Source organism: Lycium ferocissimum, chromosome 12, assembly GCF_029784015.1.
Source record: "Lycium ferocissimum isolate CSIRO_LF1 chromosome 12, AGI_CSIRO_Lferr_CH_V1, whole genome shotgun sequence".
Lineage (NCBI taxonomy): Eukaryota > Viridiplantae > Streptophyta > Magnoliopsida > Solanales > Solanaceae > Lycium > Lycium ferocissimum.
The window spans coordinates 27,128,612-27,144,217 of NC_081353.1; the positions used below are offsets into that span (position 1 = coordinate 27,128,612).

The following is a 15,606-nucleotide window of genomic DNA, read 5'->3' on the forward strand; positions in this document are numbered from 1 at the left end:
TCTTCATGATTATTATGAGTTGCATCAGAAATAGAGATTTGCCCTAGTTCATGAAAAGTTCAGAACCTTTATCCTTTGAGAATATAGTTTTGTTCATGATTATCATTCTAAATATTGTAAACTCAGTACGTAATCAGTATAGATTCGTGTTTGACATCCCATGAGTCTCAGTCATGAAAATTCAATATGTTCACAAACAGCTAATGCTTTAAACTTCATAATCAGCTCATGGAATATATGTCTCATCATAGAATGTTCAGTATTCCAGTGTTATGCATTACAGTATGATTCTCAGATCCTTAATATAAGTTGATGAATGTTAAGCACCTGTATCTTTGCCCGAGGACACAGTCTTATGTATACATATACTTGGCCGAAGCCACCGACTGACGCACATACTTGGCCAAGGCCACATACTTGTGCACTTATACTTGGCCGAGGCCACATATTTGTGCACTTATTCTTAACCGAGGCCATAAATTATAAATCCAGTAAACTAGGTGATTTATATTCAGAACAGGGAGTACCTATTACTTTACTTTTTTTGTTCAGTTCAGTTATCAGTTTCAGATTATATATACATGTTTATTGATTTGGGCTGCCTTTTTTCGAGCACCCCACTTACAGTTCTTTCATTCAGTTGTTTTACATACCAGTACAATACAAATATAATGACGTCCCTTTGCCCGGGGCCTACATTTCATGATGTAGATATTGATTTACAGGACGACAGATCGGCTCCCTAAGATTCTCGTATCGGCTGATCGGTGAGCCCCAGTTCTTTTAGGGCGTTATCCTTATTACAATCATGTTTTTAGTATTTTAGACAGACATGTATGTCAGAGCCTTGTCCCGATAGGCAGTCAGTATTTTCAGTACTCTTTAGAGGCTTCATAGACTAGAGTAGTAGTCAGTCAGAGTTGCATGATTTTTATGTTAGCCATGATAGCCAACTTTGTTATCTTCAGACTTTGTTCAGAGATTTCATTCCGTTGATTTATACAAATACGACTTTTAGTATATCAGTATGTGTTAGTTTTATTTTCGCATTCAGTATGTTTTGTTATCACATGTTGATTCAGCCAGCCAGTTGGTTCACTCGGTCACATGTAGTCAGGTACCAGGTGTCGTGTTTCGTCCAGGCCCAGGTTCAGGACATGACAAAGCTTGGTATCAGAGCACTAGGTTCATGTGTGTGTGCGCGCCACACATGTAAATGGTTAACTACCAAGACATTTAGGATTGTCTCACTTCTTTCTACTCTATATCGTGCCATGAAGCTTAGAGAAACAAGTAACCTTCCCTTCCTATCAAATTCTTTATGTATCGAATGCGCAAGCAACGAGCAAAAAGTTCAAGGTCCGTGTGAGGACGATTACCTATTGGGGTATGATTCCGAAGCGTCTTTTAGTAAAGATGAGTCTTGAGATGATATGGACAGTGGGATAAAATGCATAGTTACTACAGACTAGAGCATCACCCATATCAGAAAGTTCAAAAACAGTTATTATATTTTACGGCCATCTGATTATCTTAGTTATCAGGTATGCAGCCCTTCAGTTAGCAGAGTTATGGTTATTCAGTTTGTCAGTACTCAATTATTTAGTTACCAGTTTTCTAATTTTCAGTGTATCCAAATTCTTGTGACTTGTAAGTATACAGTGATGCCTATGGGTGCTAAAAGAAAGTGTAAGTAACGATGACTATAGCGAAATTTTCGTATGTTCTAAGTCTGGGTTAAGACCCAAGACTCGCCGGATGGCGCGAGAAGTGATTTATCAGATGATGGTATACTCTGAAGTATAAGTTTGTGCATGGTAGTATATCCATATGTTGTTTACCTTACATAATAATTTTATTTTTATTTTTGAGAATGGAGCCTCATATAGGATGATGATAGCTCAAATGTCAGACTCCAAGGTGTAACAGGTTAAGAATTTATCTGCAACGGGTATAGAATTGATCATTAGAATTTTGTACAAAAAAGAGCCTATGGGCAAAATACTTAGGAGTCAGAAAAGTTTGATATACCAAAGATGTGTGTTTCGTACGACTCATGTGCATGACTAAGAAGATATGATGTACGAAATAAGGACCAAGAGCAGATGATTGAATTTCAAGGAATGATTTCAATTTGTTCAGATTTACTTAGATCAGAACTAGAAAGTACTACGTTAGTAAGCTACTATACAAGCATATATTATTTTGAGATAAATATGACAGTTCCCTCTTAAGTTATGTGATTTAAGTGTTTACCCCGGATGTGTATAGTCTGATATGATTTTGAAGTGTATAGAAAGTTTCGAGTTAGCTGTTCAAATTTTTTGTTTAAGACAAATGAAATTCCCTAAGCATGATCACTGCTTTGTCATGCCTTAAAACTCACCCTAGGTGTAACATGTAACACCTCAGACCTTTAACTTAAGCCTTGACCATGATCCCAGACTTAGAAAACCAGATAAAGAATGTGAGAATTTGAAATTTCTCTTCAGCTGTTAGATGGGGATTTACGCCCCAAAATACGGATCGTAAAGGCGGTATACGGGCCGTATTTCAAGTCGTATAGTGATATCCCAAAATCACTGTGCATTCTGGAATTTGTATGGTGGAATTTCATATTGTTAAATACGGATCGTATTTCAAAATACGTCCCTTTAAAGTGGGATCGTATTTAAGAAGAAAACTTGAAACAGTATCTCTGTTTGGAGCATGCTGAAATACGGTCTAGGTTTACGGACCGTATTTTGGCCCGTATTTCCCAGCCCGCACCAGAACCTATAAATATCAGCCTTCAGTTGTTTTATTTCGTTTTTCATAATTTCAAGCCCTAGAAACGAAGTATTCCTCTCCCAACAATCCAAAACAACAAGGTGAGTCATTCCAAACTCTTCCAAATCAATTCTATCATATATGCTCTTAATCTAACCATGAAACCATGTTCTTAACATAGGGTTTTCAAGAAAACCCAATTAAAGAGCATAAAGAGCAAAACCGTGGAACCCTTTTTCCAAGACCAGATTATTACTCAAGTTTGGGAGCAATTCCAGGTATGTTAAGCATACTATCTACGTGAGGAATATTGTTTAATCATCATCATACCTCAATTATCATAATTCTCAGAAATCCAGCTAGTTCATGATTTTGCCCTAGTTCTCGATTTTCATAACCTAGGGTTAGAGCTCAGTTTTCTGATGATGTTCATACTTGTTATGCATGCTATGGACCCTAGCTTAATCTAAAAGACTTGTAATTCAATCTATGAGTCTCGAAATGCGATAAGTCATCGGTCAAAAGGTTACGAGTTTTCGTAGTCGCCACACCTGTTGCTTCATGTTTGATTGGGCCTAAGGCTATAGTTATGATTTATATGCATATGTAATTATTTTGGTCCTGAGGCCATAGCTTTGAGATCTCATTATTTATTTGGGCCTGAGGCCATAGTTACATGATATTTGCACAGGTGTGTTTCTATACGCATCGACCATGATATGAGCATTCAGCCATTATGCGTTTATTGTTCATATCCCTTATTATTGCTTCCGCTTGCTTATCATACTTGTACAATTCAAATGTACTAACGTCCTTATGCACGGGCTCCGCACTTCACGCGCAGTCCGACTTGGAGGATACAAGCAGTTCGCTTAGCTTCCAGCGATTTGAGTACATCAGCTAGTTGGTGAGCCCCTCTCATCCAGGGCTTCCCGTCCATTCCCAGTCTTTCAAGTATTAGTTAGCTCATTAGCATTTGAGGCATGTCAGGGTCTTGTCCTGACCTAGTTATTCTTTCAGTATTTTGATCATAGAGGTTTCACAAACTTTAGTCAATTATGTTGGTTTTTGCCTCACAACATTTATTTCCGCATTTATTATTATAATTGAGTAGGGCATTCTCTTGCTTCGTATTATATCTTGCATGCTTCCATGATACAACTGTTAAATTCAGCAGCCATGGGTTCGCTCGGTCATAAACAGTCAGGCACCGGGTGCCGTGTCACGCCCAGGCCATGGTTCGGGGCATGACATAACAGGCATCCGATGCTATGAACAATACCAGAAGTACCTTATAAAATCAATAAACGTCTAATATCTTTTTATCAGCTTTCAAAGAATTGCATCAATAAGTTATAAATAGCTAATTAACTCATGATCACTATCAAATAATAAAATCAACGGAAGTCTATCATAAATGTATCGTCATAAAATATAGCAACACCCAAAGAGTCGAGTAATGACTTCAACAACTACCCACAGAATTAACGTCTATCTATGAGCCTCTAAGATGATAAATAAAGCATAATCTAACTTCGGGACGCAGGCCGAAAACTAAAACAATAACTAAGATAGAATGGTGTCCCACAAACAAGCATGTGGGCTCACCAAATAGTCCAGAAAGTGGCAAGCTCTCCAAATCTGCACGAGTATCACAAACTTGCTCCTCAACGTTACCTCACACACCATAAAAACAACAATGGTATGCCTGAGTATTGGGTACTCAGTGAGCGTCTCCGGGACAATAGTTAATATAATAAGGAATGATAAAACAAAGGTCAATAAGAGCAGTTTAAACTTCAGAGATAGAATAAATCATCAAGCTCAGTAACACCGTTAATGGAAACCATTTAATAAGAAATAAATCAACTTTAACTCCTTATGCCGTTTATCACATTTAAGTCTTTTCAATCATGAACTCAAGATCATCAACAAGCCACTCACAAGCAATCAAATTATAACACATGCCAATACAGGCCCAAATCAATATAACGAAGGGATGACCATTTAAGGTTCCCTAAACTTCATGAAAGCACCACATCGGGGTTATCAGCCCCAATGGCTACCCTTCCTCCCGAACAGCTAGGAAAAGACCACACCGGGGTTACGAACCCTCGATGACCACTCTTCCTCCTGAATGGCTAAGCATAAACCACATCGAGGCTATCAACCCTTGATGGCCACTCTTCCTCCCGAATGGCTAGGAAAACCCCACTAGGATCCAAAGTGACTACCATTCCTCCTGAGAAGTTATGCCAAAGACAAACAATACAAATCATGGCAAAATAGCTGAATCACTCATTATGGATTATGTTTATCATCCCGTTGGTAAAGGTACCTCAAATCATTAATGGGTTGAGAAACCAAATTCAATTATTAAATGAGTTTCAAGTTCTAACACAATCTGTTCATAGAGCAAACACATGAAATATCTAAGCTTACCGAAATCAATTTTAAGCATCCCTTATGGGGTAATTCATGTTCAAAGATCAAAGCTTTATATTTAAATTTCAATCATCCTTTGATAAGGGAAAATCATGTGTGCATATATATAATATAATACATATAAAGGTTTAATACAGGCTTTTCCCTCACGCACACAAACCTTGCCAAAGAACCACTTAGAACGTTTGAAAAGTATGATAAAAAAAAGAGACATACCTCAATTGCCACTATATCAATACTAAACGGAATTTCCAAGGTTCAACAATCACTCTACAATAGATTTAGATGACAAAGATTAGATTTTAATCATTTCTATGAGCTTCCTTCAATTTCGGAAAACTATGACTTTTTCTAAGCTTTAATTCTTGTTCTTGAATCTCATATGAAACATTCGTAGATTCTAATCTCGTAGTATAATCTATACTATCCTAAAAGTCATAAATAATATTAGGAAAACCAAAGTTCATACCTTTTAGACGAAGTTCTACACGTCCCCTCTTCTCCTCTCTTGAGTTTTCAAGAATCTAGGGTTTAGAGAGATGAAATAGGATCAATTTGATGTGATATTGATGTAGTAATGATGGGAATTGATCAAGAACTTACCTTGGATGTTTTGGGAAAATTTTAGGGTTGTTTCCTCTCAAGAAGTCGCCAAAACAAAGTGGGAATGAATAGCACGAAATGGGAAACTTATAAAATGCGGATACAGAAAAATAATGGGCTGCGCCACCCTTACATCGTGGGACCATCATAGGTCTATACAACTATGGTACCCCTGTGATGTAGTGGTTCTGTACAAGGAAAAATATTGGTCAGAACGACGTTCCGATAGCGGCACCCTTGCGATGCAACTTCCGACCTTTGCTCAGTAAAATAGTCATATATTTTCATATGTAGCTGCGTTTGAGCTCCACCATACATGGTTGGAAAGGTATTTCAAAGACCTGAAACTTTTATGTTTTGATTTTTCTCAGATTCCTAATGTAACTACCCAAAAACTGGGAATAATTGAGAAATGCCTCAGACTTAGACGAATTTAAGAGCTCTTATGAACTTTACTATTTGGTTTGACTTCAAAATGACTATCTTCCACCCGGATTCATCCCGAAAGGATTCATATATCTAAAATTTCATCTTAATACTAATTTATACATTCACACCTAATCCAGATTTACCGGATGTTACATTATGCGCCTCTCAAGATCATTCGTCCCCTAATGAAAGTCATGGCCTATGATTTTTCACTAACCCTCAAGTTTTCAAATTTTCGCTAGAGTTATTTTGAATCGCTATCTATCCCATCATACGAATCTATTAATACCCTAAAAATAACCATATGGTCCTTATAGGGACTCCTACAATTACTACATACAAGCCAAAACATGAAATAAGGAATTCACACCTTCAATCTACACTTTCGCTAGGATTCGATAACCCGAAGGTTCAACACATACCTGGAATTGGGATTAAGTGAGGGTATCTCTTCTTCATGTCCTCCTCTGCTTCCCAAGTCGCTTCTTCGGTATTATGTTTCACCATAGGACTTTAACCGAAGCTACGTCTTTTGTTCTCAGCCTCCTAACCTGTCGATCTAAGATTTGCATATGCTCTTCTTCATAAGACAACACTTCATTGATTTTCATAAGACAACCCTTCATTGATTTGAAACTCCTAATGAGTCAAGATATGAGAAGGATCAGGTTTATACAACCTCAACATTAGAATGTGAAACACATGATGCACCATAGCCATCTCGGATGGTAATTTTAATTCATAAGCCACCTTCCCAATTCATCTCACAATTTCATAAGGGCCAATAAAATGAGGTCTCAGCTTACCTTTTCTACCAAACCGCATTACTCCCTTCATTGGTGACACTTTCAAGAATACCTTATCTCCTACAGAAAACTCAAGCTCGCGACGCCTCATATCCGTAGAGGACTTCTGTCGACTCTGAGCTATCTTGAGTCATTGCACAATGAAATTCACCTTCTCGATTGCTTCATGAGCGGAATCAGGACCCAACAGCTCTATTTCAGTAGGTTCAAACCACTCAATTTGCGATATACAATGTCTCTCATATAGTGCTTCATAATGAGCCATCTGAATACTCACTTGATAACCGTTATTGTACGCAAATTCCACCAAAGGTAGATGTTCATCCCAATTACCCCCAAAATCGATCGCACACACTCTTAACATATCTTTAAGAGTTTGTATAGTTCTCTCTGCCTGACCGTCCGTCTGAGGATGGAAGGCAGTGCTCAAGTTCACTCGAGTTCCCAAACCATCTTGGAATGTTTTTCAGAAATGAGCAGTGAATTATGTACCTCTGTCAAATATAATAGATGTTAGAATCCCATGCAATCTAACGATCTCCTTCAAACACAACTTGGCATAGTGCGCCACGGTATCCGTTGTCTTCACAGGAAGAAAATGAGCAGACTTTGTGAGTCTATCCATGATCACTCAAATAGAGTCAAATCTAGCCTCTATGTGAGGTAGTCCCACCAAAAAGTCCATGTTAATCATCTCCCACCTACTGCGTAATTTCGATGTTCCGAGCCGTACCCTGTGCCTTTAGTGTTCACCTTTAACCACAACAGCTCAAACATTTAGCCACAAAGTTAGAGATATCTACCTTCCTGCTCTTCCACCAATAGTATTGTTTCAAATCTTTATACATCTTGGTGGATCCCGGATGCATAGAATAATTAGAACTATGCGCCTCTATCACCAACTCTTATCAGAGACCATCAATAGCAGGGACACATAAACGTCCTTGCCACCTTAGGACATCGTCACCGGCACCCACGGTGAATGAGGTATACTCACCCTTTCCACTCCATCTCGCAGCATCACCAGAAGTCCATCTTCATATTGTTTGGACTTAATCCTCTCCACAATACCATATCGCGCTTACGTAATTCCTACCAGTCCCCATTTTTAGTTTCATCGAGTCGAACTCCAAGGCTAGCAAGTCTTCGAATTTCCCTACCCATCGACATAATTTGAGCACACAAATATGCTAATGTGCCCATAGATTTTCGGCTCAAAGCATCAGCAACGACATTTGCCTTACCAGGATGATACAAGATGTTCAAGTCGTAATCTTTCAACAACTCTAACCATCTTCTCTGTCTGAGATTCAACTATCGCTGCTTGAAGATATATTGCAATCTCTTATGATCAGTGAAAACATCACAGTGCTCACAGTACAAGTAGTGACGCCAAATCTTTAAAGCGAAAACCACAGCTGCCAATTCCAAATCATGAGTCAGATAATTCTTCCCATGCTTCTTCAACTGTCGTGAAGCATAGTCGGTCACCTTAGCATCATAATAAACCATATAGCCACCAAACCCTAAAGGCAGAGTCATGACAGGAGCCAAAGTCAATCTCGCTTAAAGTTCTTAAAAGCTTTTCTCACAGGCTTCAGACCATTGGAACTTAGCTGTCTTCTGGGTCAATTTCGTCAGTGGTGCGATGAGAAACCTTCTACAAACTTTCGGTAATAACTTGCCAAACCCAAGAAGCTACAAATGCCAGTTGCACTCGGGGGTCTGGGCTAGTCTTTGACTGCCAAAATTTTCTAAGGATCAACTTTGATACCTTCGCTAGACACCACTTGACCCAAGAAAGCCACAGAGTTTAGCTAAAACTCACACTTAGAAAATTTTGCATAAAGCTTGTTATCCTCAAACGTTTTTAAGGTTATTCTCAAGTGGTCTACATGGTCCTCACCACTCTTCGAATACACCAGAATATCATCAATAAAGACAATAATGAAATGATCAAGAAAAGTCTTGAACACACGATTCATTAGGTCCATAAATGCAGTAGGGACATTAGTCAGACCAAAGGACATTACCAGAAATTCAGAGTGTCCATAACGAGTACAAAAAGTTCTTTTGGAATATCTTGCTCCTTTATTTTCAGCTTATGATACCTAGACCTCAAGTTAATTTTGGAGAAGATCTTAACACCCTGAAGTTAGTCAAATAGGTCATCTATCCTAGGCAAAGGATACTTATTTTTAATGGTCACTTTATTAAGCTGACGATAATCAACACAATTTAAGAGAACCATCCTTTTTTCTGACGAACAATATCGGAGCACCCTAAGGCGAGGTACTTGGTCGAATAAAACCTTTATCCAACAAGTCCTTCAATTAGTCTTTCAACTCCCGTAGCTCTATCAGAGCCATACGATATGGTGGAATAGAGATCGGTTGAGTATCGGGAATCACCATCAATCCCAAAACCAATAACCTATCATGTGGAATACCCGAAAGATCTTCTGGAAACACTTCGGGAAATTCATTAACTATAGGAACAGACTCAAATTCGGGTACTAAGGTTTGAGTGTCGTTGACCGCAACTAGATGATAAATACACCCCTTCGAGATCATTTCATGAGCCTTAAGATAAGAAATAAAACTACCTCGAGGCTGAACAACTTCACCTTCGCACACAATAACTGGTTCATTAGGAAATTCGAAACGAACTAATTTATGCCGGCAATGCACATTAGCATAACATGCAAACAGCCAATCCATTCCCATAATCACTTTAAAATCTACCATCTCTAGTTCAAATAAGTCAGCTATAGTCTCACGACCCTTAACTATAACTACATAGTTTATATAAACTCTAAAAACAATAACAGGGACACCAGCAGGGGTATCCACAGAGAAGGATTCTAACAATAGCTCAGGCTCCACCCCAAAATCAAGAGCAAAATATAGTGTCACATAAGAGAGATTTGAACTCTCATCATTCAACGAATATGCATCAAAAGAGAAAATAGTGAGAATACCTATGACCACAACATCTGAGGCTTCAGCTGCCTTCCTATGAGCCAAAACATAAATTCGGGCTTGACCCCCATTAGCGGTGTTAGCAACCGCTTTACCAGTCTCATTACCACGAGTATTAGGAGCTTTGTTAGTATTACCAGCAGGCGGATTCCTAGCAGCAATAGGTGCAGAAGAATTGTTTCTCTGGCCAGAAGAGTTAGCCATCTCACGTAACCATTTCCTACACTCCCTTTTAATGTGACCCCTTATACTATAATGATGAAAAATACGATCCTCCTATCTAGATGAGTGTCTATTACCACATTGCGAATACCTGTTCTGATTGTTGTTCCTCTGACCTTGTCTACCAAATGGAGTACTGGCATTAGAACAAACGCTAGTCTGTGCAGGTGTAGAATACCCTAGCCTTTCCCCTCCATTTTATGAACCACTGAACCCACCCGCAGATCGGGCCTTCTTACTTTGTTCCCTTTCTAGCCTCTCTTCACCCTTCCAATTCTCTTGTTGCTCAGCGAACCCAACCAAAGATAAAAATGTACAAGTAAGAGACATAGCAGTAGTAGAGCGTGCAGACTTCAAACGTGGTACTAAACCACGCACAAATCGGGTCAACTTGTGCTTTTCAGTCAGAATCATATACGTTGCATACCTCGCTAGACGAGTAAACTTCAAGCTATACTCACGAACATACATAGTGTCCAGCTCAATCTTCTCAAACTAAGTAGCCATAGCAAACCGCTCCTCATCAGATAGAAATCTCTCCATAAACGCCTTCTCCAACTCAGCCCTGCAGAGCTGAAGCATCATTACCCTGCTCAGTCTCCCACAATTCGAACCAAGAATGAGCAACTTCTTTCAATTGGTATGCTGAGAATTCCACAGCTTCAGAACTGTGAGCATCCATTTCCTTTAAAGCTTTGAAAGTCTCATCCATAAAGTACTAGGTGTTACAGTTCACTTTTACGTGGGCGCATAAAATCTACTAAGAGGTTGTTGGTGCTCTAATTGGATTTTAGTATTTTTAGAGTTGCCACCTAATTTATTAAGGAAAATTAGGAAAATCGAGTTTAAAAAGGTTTATTCAAACAAAGAAAAAATTATTTTAAACCAGAGTTCGAGGTAAGGGTTCTGGTGATCCCTAGGGAAGGTTTTAAGCACCATAGTATTAAGGATCCGTAGAATACAATTGACCTTCGAGCTTCAATGTGTGATTAATATGATTATTTGCTAAAATGTTTCTTTCTTTGCAAAACTTGTCATGCTAATCAAAAGACTCTACTTTTTGGCAAAATTATCTTTTAAGGAAGAAAAAGTTTGATTTTTGTTTGAGAAAATGTTTATAATGGATTAAATTCACTTCATTTCCGAACCAAAACACTTTCTTAAGTAGAGTTTCCACTAATTTGGTCCAATGTCATGATTCTATCCTTATATATATATATATATATATATATATATATATATACACACACACACACATATATATTAGGAAAAAATGGAGTATATCTCCCCTTTTTAGAAAATAGCATAACTATTATAAGTATAAATAAAGAAAAAGATTTCACTTATTTAACCATTTTAGCTCATTTAAGGTCAACCATATTCCATACCAAAGCTATCTTCCCTAACTTCGGTTTAAGTAGGATTTCTTTTGTTTTATTATCTCTATGTGAGCCAAGGCCCAAAACGATTTTTGAAAACAACTTGATTCATTTTTCTTATACGAGGTTTCAACTAAGTTCTAAAGGGTTTCAATAATACACAAGTATTTGCAAGTATATACATGTTCATACAAAATAAATGTAAACATATAAAATAAGCATGTTTATACAAAATAAAGGAAAGGGAAGAAAATTTAGCTTTTTTTGCCTTGGGCCCAAACCCCATGCTCTTCTAGTTCTTCGTCTAAAGCTCTAAGAATCTGATCCTTTTTACTTCGTATTTAAGCTTTGCTCTCCGTACTTGTTTTAATTGTACCTTGCACAATGAAGAGAAAAGTAGTTAGTCAAAGTGGTACGCCACCCCATAGGGTGAAGTTTATGAATATAATAATAATATCTCTTGGACTCATATCAAACTTTGAGAGCTTTGATTACGGAGGCTCAGACTCATGTTTCCGAATGTGGCAAAGAAACCCGAATCACGTCTTGGCTGCAAACTAGTGGCGATTCCAGTTGCCTCGCCAAACGCATGTTGGTTCCAACCACAAGATATTATCATGAGGTCATCAACGCCTAAACTGACGGATAACCTTTCCGGACAAGGCATGGCCTCAAATTAAATTTTCTCACCGGCCCAAGTGTAGGATCATATTCAAACCAGTTCGGTCATCAAAGGGTAGCATAACTGTAGCATCTGTTCTTTTAAAGAAAATTTAGTCACAAACATGGCTGCAACTCAATCACGAAATGTGAGAGTCAGCTCAAGTATCATATATGTACATTTCTTTTAAAATCAAAACAACAACTGATGATCAACATACAACAGCAAGCAATAACAAGCAATAGCAATAAACAGTCTAGATAGGAGCTGCTAGATAGTGGCAAGATGAAACAACAAAAAGCAATTGTAGGTAGCCATAACCAGCAGTTCTTTGGCAAAGAAAAATAGAGAAAATGCAAATCAATGTAGCACCAACATCTCAGCCATATGTTGAAGCAACAAGCAACCATAAAAGGCAACCACAGTAAAGCAACAAAACAAAACATCATGTTACACATGACTATAGCTCAATCAATGGATAGCAATAACCAAAAGGAAACAACCCATGGTAGGAACCATTCAAGTATGTCAATATCCAGAATCAACTGCATCTCAAATGTGGCATAGCAGTAGCCTTAGAACCAGCAACAAAATGGGCAGAAACCATTTCTCAAGTGTAACATCTCAAAGGCAGTGGCAACTTTGCCCCAAATTATAACAGCTCATGGTGTAGTATTTGTCCTCATCAAAGGCACAAAAGTTAAGTGCAGCGGTTACCATAGTGCTTCAGCCAAATGTGCAGCAGGTTCCTAAGATACATCATCAGTTTTTGTGACCAGCAGTATCTCAAGTACGTTTAGGAAGAAAACTCCCAGTTTATGCAAAAGAAGAAGGGGTGAAGAATGAGTATCAATACTTACACATCTTTTAACAACCTAACAAGTGGAGCATAAAGTAGTTGACTCATTTGACAGATTATCACAATTTGATCCAAGTTGAGAAATAGTTTAAGATAACAGAAGAATTTAAGTTTTTAAATCTCTAAGAATAAATGGATTTGTCAACATAATCTAGCAACTTAAGCAAGAATTTCCAGGAATCCTCATAGGAAAACACAAGCTAATCTTTAAAATGTTAAGAATCTGGAAAAAAACTTAGTTTGCCTAAAGGACACTTTAAGGCATATTCTTGACAAATAACAAGGACAGTGAGCACTTATAATAGCTCAATGAATAAGACTTTAAACAACTAGTACCAGCACATGGACAGGATAGTATCAACTCAACATGGTACTTAAAGAGAAATGAACTTTCAGGACTGTCCATGAACATCATACAAGGCATCAAATTAAAAGATAAGATAGCAAAAGGGGCTACCACCATCCGTATTTTCGATGCCGCAACTTAGACATGGCAGGCTATCGGAGAAGGCTAAACCAAACCCAAAGCTCCGATGCCGCATAAGATCAAAAGGTTTCTAGAAACTTAGGCATGGTAGGCTATCGGAGAAGGCTAAACTAAAGCCAAAGCTTGCCTTGGCTTTTAGCCGGCACAGGACAAAGTCAAGCAAGAATGGACAGCAGAGAACATCTCCCAACTAAAAACATGATAACGATTTGATAAGAAACACTAACTCAGAGCATACTGGTTCATTCATGATTCAACTAACAAAAAACAGAATTTTTAGTCATGGTGTTTGGAATCAGGGAGGGAGATCCTTTAAATGAGATTTAAATGAACATGTTCACAAAGGCAGTCCTTTGACACTTGAAGTGAGACCCAACATATATCCAGCTAAACAACCATTTCTAACAAAATAACCCTCTCATACTAAACTGGCAGGACATGATCAAGGGGAACATAAGTAAAGACCAACAAACAAAAATCTCTTTTTCACAAGTATTCTACACAATATTGTCATTCCTATTTCAGTACATTTAAACTAGAATCAAATTAATCTCTTCAAACTAATTCAAAATAAAAGCAGGACATAATCTCCTCATCTATATTCAAGTAAGTTTTGCTTTTAAGCTACCTACCAACAAAACCTGAGCTTCTTTGCAAGAATGACTTTCTTTTCAGAGGTTAACTAAATTGCAACAAGATAAAGATCCAAACAATACCTTAAACCAAGAGTAATTGATCAAAACAAATTCCTCCTTATTTACAGCTAGCCAAACAGTAAGCAAGGATCAATTATTTAATTGTAATTAACAAACTTGAACTAAATGACTGCATATCAAGGCTGCCATACACTTGAGCACATTTAAAGGAACATCTTAACGACTATTGAAACCTAAAACAATTTCTCCTTAATGTGATTTAAACCAACTCAAAAACTGAAGCTATTATGTGGCCTTCAACAGTAAATACACTCCTCCATGAACTTACACAAGTGTTTCATGTTTGTAGTTAAACAGGTACATCATACTTATTTAAAATCAACATCGAAAGGGTGCAAAATAACTCCATGCCTCCTACTAACTAATGCTTCAGAGAAACAAGAAACTCTAATCACATAGTACGTCTAACTTTAAACTAAGCAGAAAAACGAAGCTACGGGTTGAATATAACAGAACTAAAACATGAAAATAGGACTAAGACATGGAAAGAGAATTACCTTTTTCCTGAGCAGCGACGGGGGCGATGAGGGTTGATGAGATCACTCGTTCACCCAAATAAACTATTTCGATGAATCGGAAGAGACCCAAAAATTAAACTTGAGCAAAAACTTCCTCAAAACTCAAGGTCGTTGGAGAAATTTTCCAAACTTGACCGACTTTTGAGTGTTCAAGCTCTATCTGGTGTTAAAACCCCATTTGTAGGTGCAAAAACCGATTGTGGTTGTGAAAAAACAATCCCCTTGAATGAAGAAAATGGGATTTATTTATAGAACCCCAAATGCTAGGGTTTATATATAAACTTCGGGACATTTCAAAATCTAAAATTCGTTCATAATCCCTTCGAAATCCGAATCGTCTCAAAAAAATTTGAATCTTTTTTGAAAAGAAAAGATCAAATTGAAAAGAGTTGGAGAAAATCAATGTTACTGTTCATGTAATGACCAAATGGGTCATTATAGCTCTTTTGGCACTTTCGCCACTTCCGAGCATTGATTGACTCACTTTTGACTCGAGATTGACTTTTGGGCAAACGGACCTTTTTCAGAGTTTCGTCAACTCCGAGAGGTCCGGATGATTTTTTAGAACTTGTATGTATGATTGGTTCGGTTCCCAATGCATTTTGTGCATCTCGGGACATTGGATGGGATATGAAAAGTAGGCATCGGTGGTTGACTCGATCAATGAGACCTTCGTCTGAAATTTTGAGACCGCGAGTGCGTTCGTAGCGTATTTTTGTATGGTTTTTGGT

The 15,606-nt window shown here is 37.9% G+C and overlaps 1 protein-coding gene across 1 annotated transcript; it reads right to left on the reverse strand.

Moving 5' to 3' along the window:
• Positions 1-9,385: 9,385 nt before the first annotated feature.
• Positions 9,386-10,726, reverse strand: LOC132039159 (uncharacterized). Its single transcript, XM_059429703.1, has 3 exons — positions 10,474-10,726; positions 10,333-10,391; positions 9,386-10,216 (listed from the first exon to the last, which is right to left on the reverse strand). The coding sequence occupies exons 1-3, from the start codon at positions 10,724-10,726 to the stop codon at positions 9,386-9,388; spliced, it is 1,143 nt and encodes a 380-aa protein (XP_059285686.1).
• Between the last annotated feature and the right edge of the window lie 4,880 nt (positions 10,727-15,606).